The sequence below is a fragment of the Eptesicus fuscus genome, chromosome 12 (assembly GCF_027574615.1).
Source record: "Eptesicus fuscus isolate TK198812 chromosome 12, DD_ASM_mEF_20220401, whole genome shotgun sequence".
NCBI lineage: Eukaryota > Metazoa > Chordata > Mammalia > Chiroptera > Vespertilionidae > Eptesicus > Eptesicus fuscus.
Window position 1 is genome coordinate 33,839,157 of NC_072484.1, and position 24,002 is coordinate 33,863,158.

At 43.7% G+C, this 24,002-nt stretch overlaps 1 protein-coding gene and 1 pseudogene across 3 annotated transcripts in view; one reads left to right on the top strand and one right to left on the bottom strand.

Annotated features, from left to right (window-relative positions):
• Positions 1–3,396: 3,396 nt before the first annotated feature.
• Positions 3,397–24,002, top strand: part of CBFA2T2 (CBFA2/RUNX1 partner transcriptional co-repressor 2) — a 153,002-nt gene continuing 132,396 nt past the window's right edge. For 2 of the 3 annotated variants that reach the window (XM_028157933.2, XM_028157934.2), the window contains exon 1: positions 3,397–3,556. In XM_028157933.2, coding sequence (XP_028013734.2) covers positions 3,523–3,556 — 34 coding nt within the window. In that variant the 5' untranslated portion in view covers positions 3,397–3,522. The remainder of the gene's footprint in view (positions 3,557–24,002) is intronic. The other variant, XM_054724467.1, reaches the window with a different exon arrangement.
• The window catches only part of LOC103304912 (histone-binding protein RBBP4-like), a 31,124-nt pseudogene continuing 30,371 nt past the window's right edge, over positions 23,250–24,002 (bottom strand).

Sequence of the window (24,002 nt, forward strand, 5' to 3'; positions counted from 1 at the left end):
CAAAAAGGTTATGCGTTTGATTCCTGGTCAGGATCATACCTAGGTTTCAGGTTCAATCCCTGAACCCACAACCTGGGCATTGCATACAGAAAGCGACCAATCAATGTTTCTCTCAGAGGATGTTTCTCTTGCTCGCTTTCTATTTCTCTAAAAATCAATAAACATATCCTCAGGTAAGGATTAAAAAATAGTTGAAAAAAAGTAGCTGAGGGGACTCTTTCCCCCTCTGCACGTGGGAGTCTGTGTTGTGAGATTCTTTCCCCCTCCCCACGTGGGAGTCACTATTTGTTTTTCAATAAATTTCCACCTTTGCTATAAAAAAAAAAAAAAGTAGCTGAGAAGGATATTTAGTAAAATGGTGAAAGCAATTTATTTATTCATTTAAATTTTTAAATCGATTGTTAGAGAGAGAGGAAGGTAGAGGGAGAAAGAGAAACATCAATGTGTGAGTATAATATAAATCCAATCGGCTGCCTACGGCGTGTTGCCTACGGAGGATCAAGCCCGAAATGGGAAACGGAACAGGCAACCCCCAGGTGCACAGGACGATGCCCGACCAACTGAGCCACACTGTCCAGGGCAGCAATTTATTTTTTAGTGTCAAGAATTAAGAGTGGTTTTCATTTACTTCTTAATCTTGTTGTGTAGTAACAAATTCCTCACCATTAGTATGCTCACATTCCTCTCACAAACAATAATGAATTTTAATAATAGAACCTGTGGTCAAGAAAGTCAACGTGTTTATCTCTCCCTCTAAGCTCCGGGCTTCTTCAGACTCCTAGAGAGAAAAGGCCTTGCTTATTGGAAAAGCCCCACCCATGCCAAATACTTCTCTGGTGCACAGAAAGGCTTTCTAAAGTGCCATCGCCATTACAGGCCCCTACTTACACAATAAAGACCATACACCTTTAAATTAGCTTTCCTTACACTCAACTGGCCGGTCCTTGTGTGTATCATTCATTAGCAGAAGGGGCATGGCCAGGGCAGATGGCAGGCAGCATGCACTTCTCCCTGCCACCCATCTTTATCCTCTTTGTTACTGAAGAAAAACAATTACTTGGTTTGGACAAGAAACAGACAGGGCTCTAAGCAATTTCCTCAGGTCTATGGAGACTATAATTCCTTTACAAGGTTGTGAAAAGAATGTCAGAATTCAATTTTGTCACCTGAGACTAAACTTCTGACACAGGCAAACTTTATGGTAAGTCTCTGAGTCTCAGTATGATCATTATCAGTATGATCTCAGTGTCTTTAGCTGGAAAATGGAACAATTGCAAAACTGAAGTCAAATTGAGGTTGCAAGGCACCCAGCCCAGTCTCTGACTCTATTTTTTTTGTTGTTAATCCTCACCTAAGGATATTTTTCCTTTTTTTTTTTTTTAAGAGAAAGTGGGCCGAAACCGGTTTGGCTCAGTGGATAGAGCATCGGCCTGCGGACTGAAAGGTCCCAGGTTCGATTCCGGTCAAGGGCATGTACCTTGGTTGCGGGCACATCCCCAGTAGGGGTTGTGCAAGAGGCAGCTGATCAATGTTTCTCTATCATCGATGTTTCTAACTCTCTATTCCTCTCAGTAAAAAATCAATAAAACATATTTAAAAAAAAAAAAAAAAAAAGAGAAAGTGGAAGGGAGGGGGAGAGACAGAGAGAGAGAAACATGGATGTGAGAGAGACACATTGATAGGTGCCTTCTGCATGCACCTGGACCAAGGCGTGAATCTAGCCTGCAATCCCTTAACTGGAATCAAACCTGGGTCCTTCAGTCCAAGGGCCAACACTCTATCCACTGAGCCAAACCGGCTAGGGCACCCTGTCTCTTACTCTGTTTTTTTAAAAATATATTTTATTGATTTTTTACAGAGAGGAAGAGAGAAGGATAGAGAGTTAGAAACACGATGAGAGAGAAACATCGGATCAGCTGCCTCCTGCACACCCACTACAGGGGATGTGCCCGCAACCAAGGTACATGCCCTTGACTGGAATCGAACCTGGGACCTTTTTCAGTCTGCAGGCCGACGCTCTATCCACTGAGCCAAACCGGTTTTGGCTGTTGTTGTTTTTTTCATTGTTATTTTTTTTATTGATTTCAGAGAGAAAGGGGGGAGAGAGAGAGAAACATCAGTAAAGAGAGAATGATTGATCGGCTACCTCCTGCAAGCTCCATACTGGCGATGGAGCCCACAACCCGGGCATGTGCCCTTGTCCGGAATCAAACCCGGGGCCCTTCAGTCTGCAGGCCAATGCTCTATCCACTGAGCCAAACTGGCCAGGGTCTGTCTCTTACTCTTAAATGTTAGTGTCTCAGACCCTGTAGGCCTTAGGTAACCAAAGAATACTGGCAGTGAATGGAGGGATGGGGGAAGTTTTGGACAACTGGAAGACTGGACATTTTTTGCTATTACTACTACCATCTCTTTTTTTTTAATTATTGATTTCAGAAAGGGAGGGAGAGGAAGAGAGAGGAAGAAACATCAATGATAAGAGAGAATCATTGATGGGCTGCCTCCTGCACGCGCCCCACTGGGGATTGAGCCTGCAACACGGACATGTGCCCTGACTGGGAATCAAACTATGACCTCCTGGTTCATAGGTCGATGCTTAACCTCTGAGCCATGCCAGCTGGGTTGTTGCACATATTTTATCCCAATTTTTTGCTTGTGAAAGAACTTTGTCATTGTACATAGAGGAGTTTGGCATTTTTAACCTTTTGTTTTAATTTTAGTTCCTATTTTTGAGTCCTTGGAGGCAGAATAGTTCAGAGTAGCTCAAAGTAGCCGCGCACAAGCTGGCTGGTGGGAAAGCCCTTCCCATTTGTGCAGAAAATGAAAAATAATACCTCTTTCCTTTATTGTGAGGATTAACCTGATGGAATGTATAAAAACAGGACCTGAACAATGATAATAATGAAAACTAAACGATATTAATACAATGACCATGACATTTTGCACTTTTGGGACACAGTAGACCAAAAAGAAGTGACTTACCCAGTAACAAGCTCAAAGGCGTCCAGGCCTTAATGTGGAGAACTCAGGTGAGACGCTGTCTCCTTTCCCCTCCCCTAAGCTCCGCCCCTAGGACTCCGCCTCTGTCCCGGGGCCTCGCCGACGCTAGGGCCTCCGCGAGAAGCTAGGTACCTGAGAGGGAGCCTAGGGTGTGACGAGCGCGAGTGACGCAGGAGGGGCGGGTTTGAGAAGCAGGATGCTCCGGGATAGGGCGATAGGTTCGCGCGGAAGGGGCGGGGCAAGTCAGGGGGCGGGGTTTAATGGATGCTGATCTTTGGGCCGGGCTTCTGCGTGCGTGGGTCTGGCGGGCGGGAGCGCGCGTTGGGGGCGTGCCCGGTGGGCGGGGCGGAGCCAACGGGGGGGGGGGGGCGGGGCGGCGCGCGGCCTAACGGCGGCGGTAGCTGCGGGTGAAGCGGCTACGCTGGGGTTGGCGAGCTTGGCGGCCACAGGTCCCGCGGCGGCGTCTGTGAAGGACCCTGGCCGCGGGTGGCGGCGGGAGGCTCGCGACTGAGGCCCTTGGCGATGGTGGGTGTCCCTGGAGCGGCCGCCTTCCAGCGTAAGTGGAACGGAAAGGCGGGCGGCTGAAGGGGGGCGTGTGAGAGGCCTGTGGTTCCACGGGCGCGAGCTCCGAGAGGCCCCTGGCGCGAGGCCGGGGTGGGGAAACTGAGGCCCGAAGCAGGGCGGCAGATCCAAGGTCATGCGGCGGGCGGGGCCTTCCTGGGCTCCCGGGGCCGCCCGGGCACTTGCAGCGCCTTCGGGACGGCTCGGGGCTCACGGTGAGAGCGAAACTGTGTGGACCGCGGCCTCGAAGCCCAGGCTGGGCCGGCGTCCCTCGGACCTGCCCACGGACAAGGATTGTTTTGTTCTCCCGGCACTGGGGCCACTAAGTCCGGCTCCTGGGGGAATAGGACACACTCCTAATTTCGAGGGGCATGGGGCCTAGGGTGGCGATGAAGATGGTTCTTCCGAGGAGCCTGTAGCGTGCAGGCTCAGGGGTCGGACTGCCGGGATTCACATCCCGGCTCCCCCACTTACAGTTGCAGGCTGCGACCTTGGATCTCCACGAGCCTCACTTCTCCCATCTGTACAACGGGGGCGTGAAGATCACCTCCACTACCCCATCCGACCCCGGTGGTTGGGTTTTGTGAAGCCAATAGAGTGCTTCGGCACGTAACCCAAGCGTGAAAACTGTCATTGTGATCGCTAATAAACCTCATCCTGGGTGAACCTTACTCCAGAAAGCCCGGGATTGGGCTGTGGGCTGTATATTTAAGATTTTATTTTGTTTTTGTTTAGTCCTGTTTTACAATCCAGTTGATTTTCTTACCTCCATTCCCCCATTCCAGCATTTATCTAGTGTTCCTCCAGGAATTGCGAGATCCTTGGGTGAGGGGTGGGGTCTCTTAATACAATAAAATTTTAATTGTTTCTCGCCAACGTTTTTTGAGCAGCAGGCATTTTGCATTTCATTCGTTTAATATTTATTAAATAATCTATTAAGTAAAAAGTACCATTCTTGGCCCTGAGAATATAGCAGCAGACTAGATAGATCAAACTCGGACTTTGAATTTACTAGTAGTTGGGGGTGGAGGGAAGACATGGTAAATGAGGAAACAAGTCCATTTTGCATGCTTTCTCTCATTTAATCCTGGTGACTTATTTATGAGTTAAGTACTTGAAAATGCCCATTTTGCAGAGGATGAAACTGAGGAACAGAAGAAACCCTGCAATCTAATGTAGCCTCAAAGCTCATCTTCTTCAACACCTAAATAGGAGGCTTTACACAGCCCCTCTCCTTTGTGTGATACCCATTCAGTGCTGGATTGAAGAAATGCAAAGTAGTTGCCCCCAGCTGACGTCTCTTCATAGTCAAGTTTGCAGTTGCAGCTTTTGATAGTTTAATTCCTTCCTCTTGGAGGTTATAACTAAAGAAAGGCAGACAGAGGTGACCTTTAGGGCTGACAAAGGTGCACCACCTCTGTAATGAAAGAACCTTTAATCTGAACTTAAATTTTTTATGTCCAAATCTCTTTCATGCAGTTTTGAGTTTAAATTATGCTCCAAAGTACAATTTTTGATTCTATTATGTAACTAATGAGGACATAATATTTATTTATTAAATTTTTTTTGGTGTTTCTAAGGAAATTCTATATTCCTAGGCAGTGTGCTTAGTATATATTTTCTTTTAATCTGGAAGCATATAGTAAGTTACATTAAAATATTGAGAGGATTTTATTCAGTGAGATTCTCATGATACAGTTAGATTCAGCATTGACCATCTGCTAAGCACCAGGCCCTGTGCTGTTGTAGGGCTTCAAAGATGAATGAAAGAGCAGACTCTTGCCTCTAGAAGCTTACCTATAGTCTAAACATTTGGCTAATGTTTTTAACTTAAGTACTGGGCAGAGAGAATGTAGGAGCTCAGAGTCCCTGGGGGAAGTAATCTAGAGCAGTGGCCTCAAATGTTTTTAGTGTTCTCTCAGTAAATAGGGTTGAGTATTACACACACATTAGTGAATGCTTGTTTTAAATTACAATTATGGTGTTGACTGTACTCTGTACTATGTACATTTTTTTATCCTCACCTGAGGATATGTTTTGTTGTTTATTTTTTTAAATTTATATATATTTTTTTATTGATTTTAGAGAGAGAGGAAGGAAGAGGGAGAGAGATAGGAACATCGGTGTTTGAGAGAGAAACATCAATCAGCTGCCTCCTGCACACTCCCTACAAGGGACTGAGCCCAAAACCCAGGCATGTGCCCTGACCAGGAATTGAACTGGTGGCGTCTTGGTGCATGGGACAACGCTAAACCACTGAGCAACACAGGCTGGGTGGGAGGATGGAGATATGTCTTACTGATTTTTTAGAGAGAAGGGAAGGGAGAGAAACATTGATGTGAGAGAGACAGAATTGGTTGACTCCCATTATGTGCCCCAACCAGGGTCAAACCTGAAGCCCAGGTATTTATGTGCCCTGATGGGGAATCAAACCCGAGACCTTTTGGTATATGGGGGATGCTCCAACAAACTGAGCCACACTGCCCAGGGCTTATTTATGTATACTTTATAATGTGCAAAAATAGACATTTTACAAAAGGCTGAGCTAATACAAATATGGTTAGAGGTTCCAATATTGTCCTTACATCCCCCAGGGGGTAAATAATAACTATGCCCTCTGTGATGGAGACCATTGGTCTTGTAGTGAGACCTTCTCAACTCTGTTTATATTCAATTCGGGAGTTGTGGCTAGGTTGAAATCTTGGGGTCTAATTCTTATTAGCTTCGAGACTTTGAGCACTTTAGTTACTTAACCTTTCTGTGCACTTTATTTTCCTCATCTATAAAATTGAGATGATGAGAATTCTAACCTCATTTGTAGTTTTACTGTGATAATTGATAATATGTATATGTTAATATAATGTATTTTGGTAATACATGTAAAGTACTTATACTGTGTTTGACACATTCTATTTTGGGCGCTGTGAGTGGCTGAGGATATAAAGCTGCTTTAAAGATCTCACAGTCTAGTCCTGGCCAGATAACTCAGTTGGTTAGAGCAAAGGTCGCCAACCTTTCAGACCTCATGGACCACCAGTGGTCTGGTCGCCGACTGGTGGGTTAGAGCATCATCCCAAGGGCACATACAAGGAGCAACCAATGAATGCATAAATAAGTGGAACAGAACAACAACCTGGTTGGTGTTGCTCAGTGGTTGAGCATCAACCTATGAACCTGGAGAGATCGGTTAGATTCTGGTCAGGGCACATGCCCGGGGGTACCTCATCGATGATTCTCTCTCATCGTTGATGTTTCTACCTCTCTTTCTCTCCCTCTCCCTTCCTCTGAAATCAATAAAAATATATTTAAAAAAAATAAGTGGAACAAATAGATGTTTCTCTCTCTCTAAAATCAATAAATAAAATCTAAAAATAAAAAGATTTCTCAGTCTAGTGGGGACCCTGCACAGGTACACATGGATAATAAGTGCTTTAAGTACTTGAAGCAAAGGCTTTTGGGATTGCAGAGGAGGCGTAAACTAATTGTTCCTTGAGGGCCTAAGTAAGGTTCAGGTAAGGAGGTGACATTTGAACCATCCTTAGGAAGCAGAAGGGCTTTTTCCAGGAGGTGGAAGGGTTGATTTTATTGGCTGAGGGTACAGTGGAAATTTGGAGGCTGATGGGGGCTTGATGAGTAGTACTCCAGATCTGGACCTGCAGGGAACCTGACTGAAATGTCTATAGTTTGTTAGTAGGATAACAGTGAATTCTGGCTGGAGTTGTGCCTGGCAGGGGCCAGATGGCTAGAGAGCCTGTTCCAGAACTTTTCACAGTACCACAGCTCTTTTCTCTCTGGGGCACTTACCTCATTCTGCCTTCTTTTTTTTTTTTTTTTTTTTTTTTTTACAGAGAGGAAGAGAGAGGGATAAAGAGTTAGAAACATCGATGAGAGAGAAACTAGAGGCCCAGTGCACGAAATCGGTAACGGTTAGGGTCCCTAGGCCTAGCCTGCGATCCGGGTTATCTTCCGCCCGCTCACCAGTCCCCAGTCCTGCCCCGCCACCGCCGCCACCCACCCAGTTCCCCTTACCAGACCCCAGTCCCACCCCCTTGCCATCCACACCGGTTCTCTGTTTGTCATTCGGCAATCGGAGCCTGTGGTCTGGAGGGGAGGGACCAAAAGGTGGTCAATGTACCTCATAGCGACTGGTCGAGCAGTCGTTCTGGTCGTTACGCTGTTATGGTCTTTTATTATACAGGATATAACCCCCTAAATGTAAGTTCCTTGAGGGTTCTGATAGTATCTGCATTTTTGTGATTTTTATTTTGCCTAGCAAGGTAAGGGAAAGTTCATAAGCATGGGGAAAATCATTGGACCTTCAAAGAATTCTGAACAATTATGAATGGAATTGATAAATGACAATATTTACTAGTTAAAAACATGCTTACATAAAAACATGCTTACATATTTTATGGTAGATAGGCCCTGTACATTACTATTTAAAAGGGGTGAGAGCCCTAGCTAATTTGGCTCAGTGGATAGAGCTTTAGCCTGAGGACTGAAGGGTCTTGTGTTCGGTAGTGGTTAAGGGCACATACCTCGTTTGCAGGCTCAATCCCAGGCCCCGATCGGGTTGGGGCATGTGCGGGAGGCAATCAATCGAAGTGTCTCTCTCACATAGATGTTTCTCTCTCTAGTCCTCTCGCTTCCACTCTCTAAAAATCAATGGAAAAATATCCTCAGGTGAGGATTAAAAAAAAAAAAGGTGAGAAATGTCCTGTTCAGTAACTCTTTCCTTGTCTGGCACTTACCTATTAGGATAAAGAGATGTGAAAGTGCACCAGAAAGGCCTCTATGAGGTTGAATTAGGTGCCTTCCATTTGCTCTTTTAGATCCACTCTCCTTCCTTTCCCACCCTGTTCTTTGCCCTGGGATGCTGACTTACCTACATGGACTATTACTTCAGTGGGCTTCCTTTCCATCTGAGGTTGTGGAATTTAATTACCCTGATTCATTTTTATGGGTTTTGTCTTTGGCTGGCTATGTCCCTTGGTTGAAGATTGCTTTTCCACTAAACGTGGTTCTTTCCACATGACTCGCTCCTAGGTTTGTTTGGAAAGTTCTATTTCCTTTGTTCCTTGGGTTTAGAGGTGCTCTAGTCCCAGGGTACTAGACCTGTCCCTTGTGATTATCTTATATCCTGCCTGCCCCCACCTTTCTTTATAGTAACCTTATTAAAACCTCCATGAATTATCCTTACTGGAGTATGCTATCTTTCCTGGTGGGACCACAACTAATTGAAACCTATACCTTGTTAATAGGATAACTCCTCAAACTTTCACTCAAAGCTTGCTTTTATTCTGCACATACTTTAAAGGTACTTGTTTCAGCCCATCTTAAAGCAGCAAATCAGATGGAGAGGAGAAGAGCTATCCCAGATAAGCATACTGGCAATGAGAGACAGGGTCTCATTCTCTCCTGTGGTCCTTACCTACTGTGCCACATTGATGTGTTTAGTCACCAACTCCCCCTGCCCCCACCATACTATTGGGTAAGAAAAACAACGAAAAAAAGAAGAGAAAAATCAAAACAATGGAGTAAGAATAAAAGTATTATAATCTGTGACTATACAATCAAGACAAGTTAAATTGCAGTTAGTAGCCTGTCAAAAAAGGCAGATATGTATACGTCACAAGTGGTTTGGCATAATGGAAAAAGAATTTGGAAGCAGACTGGGTTTGAGGCCTAGTTCTACTGGGAAGTTTTCAACCTTTGAGACTCAGTTGTTTGTTTAATCTATAGTTGGGGTAATTCCTGCCTGATAATTATAATGACTAATATTAAATGTTTATTTTGGGTCTCACTGTGCCTTTTAATCCTTCACTTTTTTAGTTAGGTATAAATCCTTATTTTACAAATTAGGAAATTGATTCAGATGTCATAGAGGTAATAAATAACCAAGCCTATATTAAAATCTAGATCTTTCTGACTACAGAGCCTGAGCTCTTAACATTAAGGTAGCTCTTATTTAAAATGTGTTGCCCCTGGCCGGGTGTATTGTCCTATGCACACAAAAAGAAAAAGAAAAAAAAAAAGGTGGCTGGTTTGATTTCCAATCAGGGCACATAATTAGGTTGCAGGTTCAATCCCCAGTCAGGGCCCTCCCTTCTTCCCTACCTCTTTCTCTAAAAAAAACAAAAAACCAAAAATAAAATAAAATGTGTTGGGCAATTAGTAAATGGGAAAATCCAGTCCTCATTCCTGTACTGTGTCACTGTGAAGTTCCTACATTTTATTTTTTGTTGTTCATTTTTTTTTTAAGTTCCTACATTTTGAAAGGTCACTTAAGTTATAAAAATGCGGAGTTTATAAGGTGGAGGAAACAGTGCTTATAGGTATCTATTCATTACTGCATTACAGAACTTTTCCTGTCTGTTTTTTCCCTTTTCAGGAAGGATATTCAGAATCTGTTGCCTCATGTGTTATACATCCCACCCTCACCCCCCACCTCCCACATCTACCCTGTGATAGAGTTGAGTGAAATGAGCTGAAGGCTTTGAGAGTACACGTAATATTGTTACAAAACCTTAATTACTTAATTACCTGCTGTCTTGCATATTAATTTAGAATTGACATTTTAGTGAGTTCTTGTGTAGAATTGGGCATAAGTTTTCTTATTAGGAACAAAGTTATCCTTTGAGGGTTTTTTTAAAAATTAAAAAAAATTTTTTTTTCTTAAATTTATTGGAGTGACATTGATCATCATGAATATATATGTTTCAGATGTGCGTTTCTATGTTACAAGCTCTGTATATTGCACCTTGTACCCGCCACCCTAAGTCAAACTTCTCCAATCATCGTATATTATGATCCTCTTCTCCCCACCCCCTTCCCTCTGCCTTTGATGATGTTTTAAAGGTTTTTGACTTTGCTTATTTTGAGAATTGAGACTTACTAAATGGAATAATGTTTTAGACACTTGTTATGCTTTTTGGTCTTTGTCTTTTACTTTATTATTATTATTTTAAATATGTTTTTACTGATTTCAGAGAGGAAGGAAGAAGGAGAGAGAAACATCAATGATGAGAGAGAATCATTGATTGGCTGACTCCTGCATATCCCCTATTGGGGATCGAGTCTGCAAATTGGGCATGTGCCCTTGACTGGAATCGAACCCAGGACCTTCAGTCCGCAGGCGGATGCTCATCCACTGACCTATCCAAAAACCAGCTAGAGCTGTCTTTTACTTTAGAATACATTTATGCTGGTTTGAAACTGATTGGCTTTTCTACATAGCAATAGATTCTAAAAATAAGCAGAGAGACTGACTTTAAGCTTGTTCTTGAGGATTAAGCCTGTTGTGTATGGTATACAAATCTAGACTTTATGATCAGTTTATTTGAATTTAATTTAATGAGTACTTTTAGGCAGGAAGGATCATTTAAATGAGTACAATGAATGAATGCAGCACTAGGATAAAGATGAGTTAATATAATAAGCTTATACCGCTTCCAGGTTAAGGAAAAAATAGGAGGAAAAAGATAGGGAAGAAAGATTTCTCAACTGCCAGTTTTATCCTCATTCCTTAGTTTTAGAGCAGGGGTCCTCAAACTTTTTAAACAGGGGGCCAGTTCACTGTCCCTCAGACCGTTGGAGGGCCGGACTATAGTTTAAAAAAAAACTATGAACAAATTCCTATGCACACTGCACATATCTTATTTTGAAGTAAAAAAACAAGTTGGCAAAAACACCCGCATGTGGCCCGGCCGTAGTTTGAGGACACTTGTTTTAGAGTATTGTTTTGAACCTCATATTACAGATAGTGATTACTCAATTGTAAAGATTTACTTTAAATTCCTGAAAGTTTGAAAGTTAACGAGGGAGAATCTTTCCCCTGGTTATTGTTTAAGCTTTGGTAAGAATACCAAGAGGGGTCTCACTAGCACTGTACTGACTGGCCCCATATGCAATATGAGCTAGTGTAAGTACATGTGACTGAGCCTGTCTCTGGGTTTTATTATAGTTGGTTAAGTAGCTTTTTGCCTCTGTCTCTGGTTTCTGTCTCTGGCCCATTGAAGGCTTTGAGGCTATCTGGAATTATAGGGCCTGGGACACCATAAATTAAACTTGTGAACTGAATCTATTGCAGATATGTCAACTGAATCTGGCTTTTAAGTCCAGTTGAATTCTTTAAAAAAAGAGTCTTTGCTAGATTTTCTGTTGGGTGATTTTCACATAAGTCATTTCATATAATTCTTAGAACAACCATGGGAGGAAGTTAGTATCTCTGTTTTACAGATGAGGAAATAAAGCTCAGAGAATTAAATAAATTGCCCATGGTCACACAATTAATCAGTAGCAGATGCACTGTTTAAACTTAGTTCAATCCTGGTGTTGAGTTCATTCATTATACATTGAGATCTGAGCCCAGAACCCACTATTTTTTTAACTCTCTATCACATGGTTCCTTCTTTTTACTAACTAAACAAGAGGTTTTTAGATCTATGTTCAAGAGGATTCCAGAGCTCCCTGAAGATATTTGATTTTCCATTTTCGACAACTTTCCCTAACATCTTTTTTTTTAAAGAAAAGATGTTTTTATTGATATTTTCAGAGAGAGAGGAAGGGAGAGGGATAGAAAGATAGAAACATGGATGAGAAACATCGATCAGCTGCTACCTCCTTCATGCTCCCCACCAGGGATTGAACCTGCAACCTGGGCATGTGCCCTGAGGGAATCCAACTAGCAACCTCTTGGTTCATGGGTTGATGCTCAACCACTGAGCCACACCAGCTGGGCTCTAACATCTTATTAAAATACTAAGGGCCCAGTGCACGAATTCGTGCACCTTGAAAGGAACTGTGGGCCAGGAGGCTGTGGTGGGCGCAGGGGCGGGTCTTGTCCCATCCTCCACGCCCCCGCCCGGCCTCTCCTGCCATGGCCCCTGGTCCCCTGTCTGCTGGCAGCCCTGCTCCCACCACTGCCACTCACACGCACTGATGGTGCCAAGTGATCCGGTCCAGTGCCAGGTGCCGGCAGCAGGTGCAAGCAGCGGCTCTGGCACCGGGTGCAAAGTATTTTCAGTAACCACCAGAGGCTTGCCCCAGTGACAACAATTGGCACCCCGCCTTGGTCTGGTGCCCTAGTTCACCTGCTCCACCATCCTGTCGCGGCCGAAGCCCACTGTGCTCTGCTGCCTGCTGCTGACACCCGCCATGTTCCGTGCGCACCCCCTAGAGGTCATTGCATGTCATAGTGACCGGTTGTTCAGTTGTTTGGTTGTTCCGCTGTTTGGCCTATTTGCATATTAGGGTTTTATATTTAGAGATATCCTGTGGCCCTGGCCAATGTGGCTCTGTTGAGCATTGTCTCATGCACCAAAATGTTGATTTGGTCAGGGCACATGCCCAGGTTGCTGGCATGCAGGAGATAGCCAATCAATGTTATGCTCTCACATTGATGTTTCTCTCTCCCCCTCTCCCTCTCTAACAATCAATAAAAAAAATCTTTAAAAAGCCCTGTCCAGCTTTGCTCAGTGGTTGGAGTGTGGCCCTCAGACTGAAGGGTCATGGGTTTGATTTCCTGTCAGGGGCACATACCTCAGTTGCAGGTTTGATCCCTGGCCGGTCAGGGCACATGCAGGAGGCAACCAATCTATGTGTCTCCCTCACATAGATGTTTCTCTCTCCCCCTCCTCTTCCCTTCCCCTCTTCCTTCCCCCTTCTTCCCTCCACATCCTCCTCCCGCTCCCTCCCTTCCACTCTGTCTGAAAATCAATGGAAATAATATCCTTGGTGAGGACTTTTCAAAAAAGTCCTGCCCTAGCTGGTTTGGCTGAGTGTCGGCCTTAGCACTGGAGGGCCTCTGGTAGAGGGCGTGTGCCTCAGTTGCAGGCTTGATCCCTGCAGGTGGGAGGCAACCAATCATGTGTCTCACATCTATCTCTCTGTCTCTGCCCCTCCCTTACATTCTCTCTAAAAATCAATGGAGAAAGTATCCTCAGGTGAGGATTAACAACAACAACAAGTCTAGGAATGGGGATGTGATTTATAGGTCTTGTTCTTGTTCAGGGGTGTCCTGAATTGGTCTTAGAGATGAATTAAAAAAAAAAAGGTAGAAACTCTTCAGAGCCTTTACCAGTGCATCCTGTGTATTTACTGATCTTAGCAGTGAAGCAGATAGATGATGGCAATGAACATCGAAAGCCTAGGAAATGTCCATGCTAATTTTGCTAGGCCTTGTGAGGAACTGTCAAATATGGATCATCAAATATGGTATATGGACTATACAGTGAATCTTTTACTCTGTGGCTCTTCAAATTTGATTCTGCCCCTCTATTTTGTATTGCTTTAATTAAATGCAGAAATCAAAGTAAAATAACCCAGAGCTGGGTATCCTTTTGTCTGAATTTATAGCTTTGGAGTTGGCTAGATCTTTCAATTAAATTAGTTGATGGTGACAAATATGTAATCTGACTTCTCCAGCAGCTCAAGTGAAATGTTAATACCAGGCATTGCACAGCTCCCTTGACACACTACTTTGACCTTTTCCTCTCTTACAAATGTTTCCCTTATCCTTTTGTTAACTTAGCCATCTCCATTCAGACATCCTGCCTGCTTTCAATTTTTTGGGGCCATGTAAGAAGTTTTTCAAACAGCACAGATGTATTTTTTACCTTATATCCCTAGAGCTACACTAATCATGCCATTTCCTCTAATTTACATAGTAGTTTTTAGCTAGTTTACTGTCTCCTTACACTACCTGTTCCTCCCAACCCTCTCAATAAAAGCTAAAATAACTACAGACATTTTCCTCCACCAAAAATACACCATGTTTGTTTTTTTTGTTTTGTTTTGTTATCCTTAATATTAAGAAAGTGATTGTCTTTTATTTTGTTTTCCTCTGGAGAAGTGGAGCCAAGAGGAGGATGCAGGCAGAAAAAAGCAAGTCCTCTTTATGGCTGAGATTAAAGGTAGATGTAGTTTAGGAGAGGGAAGTTCTGAGTGGTGATGGAGAAGTAGGGGAAGAGGCAACTATTATCTAAGTTCCTCTGGCATTCATTCTCCTCTAGCAGTCTAGAGCTGCTTAGAGCTCAGCAGCTCTAGTTCTCAGAAGCTCTCCTTTAATCTTCCCTTGGTGGGTTGGTCTGGCCAAGTAGTTTAAACTATACTCTTACCTCTTCTTAAATATATTACCAAATACCATAAGCTGCTTTAGGAAAACAAATATATGCAAGGATTGTGATCTGCATTATAAAAAATACTTTTTATACTCCTTTTTCTTTTTCTTTAAACTTTGTATTTTGACATTTCAAACTTAAAAAGTTGCAAAAGTAGTGTTAAAATTCCTGTATGCCATTCTCCTTGAGTTCCCAAATGTCAACATTTTACTATATTTTATATATTCTTCTTAAAAATTTTTATTGATTGATAAGAGAGAGAGAGAAAGACAGTGGGAAAGAGGGGGAGGGAGAAAGAGAAACATTGATTTGTTGTTTCATTGATTGATTCTTGTATGTACAAAGTGCAGGGATCAAACCCACAACCTTGGCTTATCAGGAGTATCCAACTGAACTACCTAGCCAGGGCTTTATATTCTTTTTCTCTTTATATAAATACTAGAGGCCTGGTGCATGAAATTCGTGTGCAGGTATGGTCCCTAGGCCTGGCCTGTGATCAGGGCCATCTTCCCTGGCTGCCAGCAGCTGCCCCCCCCCCCACCCCCTACCCTTGGTTCCCCATTCACCATCGGGTGATCAGAGCCTGCTAGCCGGGGGGAGCGACCAAGAGGTCAGTCGTTCCTGCCTGCTCATTAGCCCCACGCCCACCACGGGTCGCCCTCTGTGTGTGGGGTGACCTGCAGGGCGGGGGCCTTGGCCTGGCACCACCCGTGTCACCCACCCCCCACCCCCAGTTTCCTGTTCACCATTAGGTGATCGGAGCCTGCCAGCCAGGGGGAGAGACCAAGAGGTTGGCTGTTCCACCCGTTCGCCGGCCCCACCCCCACCCCACCACCACCCATCCCTGGTTCCCCATTCGCCATTGGGTAATGGGAGCCTGCCGGCCGGGAGAAGGAACCAAGAGGTGGTCAATTCACTTCATAGTGACTGGTCAAGCAGTCGTTCTGCCATTAGGGTCAATTTGCATATTATCCTTTTATTATATAGGATACTAGAGGCCTGGTGCACGAAATTCATGCACTGGGGGGTGGGGTTCCCTCAGCCAAGCCTGCACCCTCTCCAATCTGGGACCCCTCGGGGGATGTCTGACTGCTGGTTTAGGCCCGATCCCTCTCACAATTCGGGACTGCTGGTTCCTAACCGCTCGCCTGCCTGCTTGCCTTATTGCCCCTAACCGCTTTTGCCTGCCAGCCTGATCACCCCCTAACTGCTCCCCTGCTGGTCTGATTAACACCTAACTGCTTCCCTGCCAGCCCGATTGCCCCCAACTGCCCTCCCCTGCCGGCCTGGTTACCCCCAACTGCCCTCCCCTGCCGGCCTGGTTACCCCCAACTGCCCTCCCCTGCCGGCCTGATCTCCCCCGCAACTTTCCTCCCCTGCTGGCCTGATCTCACCCCAAATTGCCCTCCTCTGCTGGCCTGATCTCGCTCCCAACTGCCCTCCCCTGCTGGCCTGATGGCCTGCAACTGCCCTCCCCTGCCGGCCTGGTCGTCCCCAACTGCCCTTCCCTGCCGGCCTGGTCCCCCCCAACTGCCCTCCCCTACCGGCCTGCTTGCCCCCAACTTCCCTCCCCTGCTGGCCTGATCTCGCCCCCAACTTACCTCCTCTGCCAGCCAATTTGGTTCTGATTGGTCGGTTTCTATGCAGCGTCAAAAGCTCCGCCTTCTAGGCAGCCATTGGCTCCTCACAGTTGATCCAGATTTGGTTCTGACTGGTCATTTTCTATGCCAGTCAGCGTCTCTGGTCCTATCAACAGGGCCTGATCAGAAAGGCTGGGCTGATCAGCAGCCCTGATGGAGGCCTGGAGAGAAATGGAGGCGCAGCTGCTGGACAGGCCCGGAGAGAAAGAGAGAGGCAAGTGCTGATCAACAGCTGCCACTGAGGCTACAGGTCAGATCCTGCTTCTCTCTTCGGGCCTGATTCACAGCCCCCTCAGCAGTCAGTGCTGGGTCACCACACCTGCTGCCATAGCAGTCAGTGCTGGGTCGCCACAGCAACCCAGCACTGACTGCAGGACTGACTTCCAGTTGGTCGAGCCTCCAGTTGTGACGGACACAAGGTTTTTATATATTGAGATTTTTTTTTTTAAGTATTGTTGAATAAATTACAGATGTGCTACCTCTTTACTCTAAACTTAGTGTTTATTTCCAATAAACTAGAACATTCTCTTATGTACTTAAAATATACTTATCAAAATTAGGAAATACAGCTTTGATACAATATTTCTAATATCCAAACCTTACTCAAGTTTAGCCATTTGTTCCAATAATTTTTTATAGGAAAAGATTTTTTTCTAGTCTAGGGGCCAGTCCAGGAACATATTGTATTTAATTGTCCTGTCTCTAGTCTCCTTCACTTTGGGAGAATATACTTCAGTATTATCTTTCATAACCTTCACTTTTTTTTAATGGTATAGGCCATTTATTTTGTGGAATGCCCCTCAATTTGAATTTATCCTCTTTTTTTTTTTTTGAAAAATTTTTTTTGAATTTGTCTTCTTTATGAGTAGGTTCACATTATACACTTTGGAAGGAATATTACAAAGTGATGTTTCTTTCTCAGTGCTTCATATCAGGAGGCACATGATGTCCATTTGTTCAGTACTGATGATATTAAACTTGATCACTTGTTTAATGCAGCTATTTTCAGTTGGTTTGCCCCAAGAGGCACACTGGTGTGCTGCAAGAATTTTTAAAACATACAGTACCTGACTGTTTAGCTAGGGCACTGACCTCTTTTCCCATATATTGTCAAATGGAAAAATGACAACAGCCAACACAACAATAGCCATCCAGTGTGAATGAATCAAAATTATACCTATTTTTTGTCAGATCGGCCAAAAGTATATTTTTTAGTGTGCTGCAAAATTTTAGTAATTAGTTTATATGTGTCGTGAGATGAAAAAGGTTGAAAATAGCTGGTTTAAGGTGATGTTTGCCAGATTTCTCCACTATAGGGTTATTATTTTTAACTTTTTAATTAGTAAGAATTATGTGGGTGGACGCTGAGCCCATATAAATATCTTTTCCCTCCAATTTTTATCCATTAATTTTAGCATATATTAATGATATTTTCATGAGTCAATTATTATGATAGTCATACTATGATTTTCTGTTTTTATCAGTTCTTACAAATCATTCTGCTGCAGAGCATTTGATTAAGTTTATTTATATGCAGGGTGGAACAAAAGTAGGTTTACAGTTGTGAGTACATGAAACATTCTTGTATTATTATTTACTAGAGGCCCAGTGCACGGATTCATGCACATGGAAAGGAAATTAATTAGAAGGTGGCCAGCAGGGCAGGACTGGTTGAGATGGGCTGGACATGCCGGCTGGCCGTACCTGGGGTGGTGCCGGGGCTCGAAGGGCATCTTCAGAGTGAGTGGGGTCTCTCCGGCAGGTGGGGTCCTTGGCCTGGCCTGCGGGGATCGGGCTGAAACCGGCAGCCTGACATCCCCCAAGGGGTCCTGGAGTGCAAGAGAGCACTCTGCAAAGTTGCTGTTGCTTGGCAGCTCCTGTTTTGAGCGTCTGCCCCCTGGTGGTCCGTGTGCATCATACCTATCAGCCGGTCGGCCGGTCACTTAGCTTTTTATATAGATAGATTGTATTTTTCATATGAACAACTGTTGTGAGTACACAAAACATTATTTTTGTATTATTATTTATTGTATTTTTCATATGAACAACTGTACTTTTGCCTCACCCCTGTATGTTTTTAAAACTTAAGCAATACAGGTAAAGTAAAAATCCCCTGCCTAGTTAAGTGAAATCATTCCTTTAACAACTGTATTGTGATCCTGTTAGATGCAGGGACTGTGCTAAGTGCCTTGGGGCTGGTAAGGTGGGTAAGCTTTTGTCCCAGTTCTCAAAGGTGTTCCAATTGATCTTTCCTTCTGTGTCCTAACACTTTGTCAGTTGCTCTTCTAATGAAAGCCTTGAGAACTGGATTTAATTAATCCTTCTGGGGCCAGTTGTATTGGGAAATAGTAAAGCAGAGATTCCTTCAACCAATGAGGCAGAGGATTTCTTAGGAAGGAGCTAGGATGCCAAACATGCCTAGAGCCCCTGAGCACCTAGCTGCAGCTGTGGGCATCGACACTTGGCTTGCTGGGAGTTTTCTTAAGGTCTCTAAATAATACATGCTGATTTAGTGGCTGTTGAAGTCTGAGGAATGATGTGGTAAATGAGGAGAGTTTCCATAAAAACCATGATTATTAAATAGTGATTTGAAATCCTAAAATCAATTCTTGATCATCTTTATGTGAATGCCCCCCCCCCCTTTTTTTTTTGCAGTATTATTTTAATTCATTTGCCATATCAGTCCCTTAGCTTTCTTTACTATGGTAGTTGAGTTCAATAAATCATTTATATGAGGGGCCTAATATTTGTTTTCTCCTGGAAAGACAGACAAGCAGCTGATTATACTAGAACGTAGACTATAAGAAATTATCATTACAATGACTCAAGATCATTGATTTTCTAAGATACTCTTGACTTCAAATACTCATTTACTTTTACAAATATTTTTTGAGCCCTTAGTCCCAGATGCTGAGGGAAATAAAGAGAGTCTAAAGCCTACTTCTAGAGAAGTTTAGATGTAGTCAGTAGTGGGGAGAGACAGATTGATTGAATTTCAGGTCTAAATGGTAAGCAGTGATAATAGCATGTTAAGAAGCACTCAAGATAGCCATTTGACCTAATGTGTGGGCATGCATGTGTGGCTGTGTTTCAAAAAAGACTTCTTAGAGAAATGATACCTGTCTTGCTCCAAATCTGTTTCTTGCTTTCAACAAATTTTTAAAAATTAATTTTGGACTGACATTGGATTTACATAATTCAACATTTAAAAGGTAAAATAACAGGTTCCCTCACTTCTGTGCTCCAGTCACTCTTCCCCTCCTTGGAGGCAACTAGCATTATCGCTTTCTTCTGTGTCCTCTTTTCAGGGATATTCCTGTAGGCCATGTAATATCATACATAAAAACTTCCTCATTTTACATTGTACTAGTATATCACTGTATGGTTCCACAGTATTTTTTTCTATAATCCACTGCTGATGGACATTTTCATGCCAATTTTGTGCTGTTACAATGTTGCATAATTTTGTAAAAATATGTCACTTCATAAATCTGTAGAATAAATTCCTAGAAGTAAAAGCGCTGGGGCAAAGAGTACTATCATGTAATTTTGATAGATTTTGCCAAAATACTCTCGAGATGGTATCAGTTTTTGTACTTCTACCAGCAAAGCATGTAAGGCAAGTTGGAGAATGGGGGAAGTTAAGACTGGACCAGGTTTGCAGGGGACTAAAAGTATTATGTTATCCTATCTAATAAAGAGGGAATATGCTAATTGACCACCACTCCATCACAAAGATGGCTGCATCCACAGCTGAGGCCAAGTTCCCATAAGGAGCCTTAACAAGCAATCAGCAGGGACCTGAGGCTACGCCCTCCCCTTCCCCCGTGGGGCTTGACAGGGGACCTCAGGCTGTGTCCCCCACCTGGCAGGGCTTGACAGGGGACCTCAGGCTGTGCCCCCCGCCCAGCAGGGCTTGACAGGGGACCTCAAGGTGCGCTTCCTGTCCTGGTGCTGGGCTAGGGGACCTCAGACTGTTCCCCCTGCCCCAGCGCCAGGCCAGTGGACCTCAGGCCGCGCCCCCCACCAGGTGGGGCTTGACAGGGGACTTCAGGCTGCGCCTCCCACCCTGGCACCAGGTCGGGGGACCTCAGACTGCACCCCCTGCCTGGCGGGGCTTGACGGGGGACCTCAGGCCGCGCCCCCCATCCTGGCGCCAGGCCAGGGGACCTGAGGCTACGCCCCCTGCCCAGTGGGGCTTGACAAGGGTGGGACTGGCCGGGTCTGGATCTAGCCCAAATGGGGGGGGGGGAGGCGGGCTGGCCGGGTATGGGTCTCATGCGATTTTGAGGCACATGTGGGTAGGCGGGGACTTGGCTCTGGGTCCTGTGGTGCGCCCCAGACTCTGACAGGAGGAAGGTTTTCATATACATTTTACTACTTTTCTTTCATCTCTGACACTTCTATTATAGAGAAAGGGCAAATAGCAATATTAAATTATTTCCTCTAATTAATCCCCTTTTAATGTGCACGAATTTCATGCACCAGGCCACTAGTTGGAGTATAAAGTACTAGGTGAAGAATGGCAGGAGCTGAGACTAGAGGAGCAGGCAGGGGCCAGGTTTTTATGCTGGATTTTATTCCTTAGCTAATGAGAGCAAAAGAAAGAATGAGGGAATAACATATTTAAGATTGTGTACTAAGTAGAGCACTTGGTGACCCATGAAGATGGATTTGAAGGGGCAAGACTGGAAGCAGTAAAATAATTAGATTAATGCAGTAGTCTTGTCAGACCATGAGTCTCAATTTTGGGTTTGGAAACTATTCTTTGTGACTAAAAGGGATACAGTGTGCTAAGGAAGATAGAGATAAATTTAAGAGAAAGAGCATATCTCATTGAAATTAGTAAGAAAGACTTGATTGAATAGTCAGTTGCATTTTGATGGATGTGTAGATCTCAGATTGGTGCTTATGCAGAAATGGGATAAAGGAAATAATTTTCGGGTCCTGATAATGGAATAAACTAGAGTGGGCAAACTTTTTCTATAAAGGGTAAATAATTTAGGCTTTTTGGAATGCATATAGTCTATCATGTATCCTCTTTTGTGTTTTCCCCTTCAATCCTTCAAAAATGTAAAAGCTGCCGTAACCGGTTTGGCTCAGTGGACAGAGCGTCGGCCTGCGGAATGAAGGGTCTCAGGTTCGATTCCGGTCAAGGGCATGTACCTTGGTTGCGGGCACATCCCTAGTAGAGGAGGTGTGCAGGAGGCAGCTGATCGATGTTTCTTTCTCATCAGTGTTTCTAGCTCTCTATCCTTCTCCCTTCTTCTCTGTAAAAAATCAATAAAAAATATTTAAAAAAAACTGTTAACTACAGTTCTTAATTGAAACAGGCGTTTAACTGGGTTTGCATGTGACGGGCGGGGGGGGGGGGGGGAGTAAGTGGTGGGGTGGGGATGGCGTTAGTTGCTAACTCTTGGAATAGCCAAAGCATCCAGGCTGGAAGGTGCAGGATATATTTAGTGAGTAAAACAGTACAGTAGTCCCTCTTAGTTCAAGGTTTGGTGTTTTGTGATTTTAATTTCTCGCGGGCAACTGTTGTCTAAATATATTAAATGGAAAATTCCAAAAATAAGCAATTCATTAGTTTTACATTTCTTGCCTTCTGAGTAGTGTGAAATCTTGCGCTGTCCCGCTTTGTCCACCCATTGTGAATCATCCCTTTGTCTAGCATATCCATGCTGTATACACTACCTGCCCGTTAGTCACTTAGTAGCCCTCTAAGTTATCAGATTAGCTGTTGAGGTACCTCAGTACTTGTGTTCGGTAACCCTTATAGTGGCCGAATGCTAGGCCACAATGCCTAGATCACAATGCCTATGCCATTTACCTCACTTCATCTCATCTTGTAGGCATTGTATTATTTCACATCATCATAACAACGGTGAGTCCAGTACTATAAAATACTTTAAAAAGAGAGACAGACCACATTCACATAACTTTTATTACAAGATATTATTACAGTTCTATTATATGATTAGTTATTGTTAATCTCTTACTGTGCCTAATTTATAAATTAAACTTTATCATAGGTATGTAGGTATAGGAAAAAGCATAGTATACATATGGTTTAGTACTGTCCACTGTTTCAGGAATCCATGGGGGGAGCTGTCTTGGAATGGATCACTCTCAGATAAGGGGGTGGGGGGTGGGAATCCCTCTCGCTGTCTTGGAATGGATCTGTAAAGGCAGGTTGAGGCAGAGCTGTGGGAAACTTTGAATGTTAGGCTAAAGAATTTGTCCCTAAGGTTAGATGCATTGTGGAGTCACCTATTGTATTGACACCAATGGTGACATTTTGCCTGGTACTGTAAACTTAACTGTATTACAAGCTATAAAAAGCCTGGCTGGCAAAATTGCCTTGTTTAGACATTTGTATTACATATGGTGCTGCTGATGTGGTGAATTGCCCTTGGCGTGAAATGCTGAAGTCTAATAAACTCACTGGGGCTATGAGTGTGTTAGTGAGTGACTTAACTCAGAATCAAGGAAGTAGAAGAATATTATAACTCAAAATTTCAGAAATTCTATAGTTATTGCTAACCTTCCTCACGATTTTTTTTTTCACTTGAAGTTTTGAAGAAGCGTAAGTGAAATGTACAGCAATTTAACTGATTGTTTCATTAAATAGATCCCCTAACTATATAATCTCTTAGTAAACTTTCCATTGTTTTAAGCCTCTGGTTGAAGGCAACTAGAAAACTGCTTTTCCTCTGGGGTGAGAGTCAGAATTACCTCGGGAATTTATTAGAATATCAATGTGACACACATATTATGATATATTCTGAGGGAGAATGCCTGGTATATTTTTTGAAATAGCCTATCAGGTGATTTTCTATCATGTGTTCCCCATTTAAAAGCCACTGTTTGAACCAATTCCTGTCCTTGCCCTTCTGCTCTTACTTTGTATCCAGTAATGCTGGTAGGGCTACATTTCTTTATCTTCTAGCACGAAGGAAGAGTTGACATGGAATTTTGCTATCCCATAAAGCAGGGGTGGAGGAACGTCCGGCCTGAGGGCCATATAAGGCCTGAGAAATCATTTGGTCTGGCCCTGCCAAGGCATCAGGGATGAGTTAATTAAATGTTTGACCAATATATAGCAGGCTGATTTTTTCCCCAAAAAATATATTTTTATTGATTTCAGAGAGTAAGGGAGAGGGAGAGACAGAAACATCAATGATGAGAGAGAATCATTGATCAGCTGCCTCCTGCGTGCCCCACACTGGATATCGAGCCCACAACCCAGGCACATGCCCTGAGCAGGAATCGAACTGTGATTTCCTGGCCCATAGGTTGATGCTCAACCACTGAGCCATGCCAGCCGGGCTGTGTGATGGTTTTAAACTTGTTTTAAGAGAAGGATCTCTCTGTATGTTTATTCATTTGCCAGATCAATTCTGTTTACATGTGAACCTTCTGGATTACAGGGAAAACAGGCAGATAGGCAAATAATCCATGTCAATTCAATATTAGAACTGATAGCAGTCCCACAGATTAAGGGGGAAACAGGGCTTCTTGTTTTATTAAATTTAGCCTGAATGATGACATTTAAAACAAGAAATTTTGGGGGAAAGATCTGTTAGTAACAGATGAATCAATTTTTTTTATTTAAAAAATTCCTTGTACCTAGGTAGACAGTATGTCATATTGAGAAAGGATCTTTAAATTGGCTTTCTCA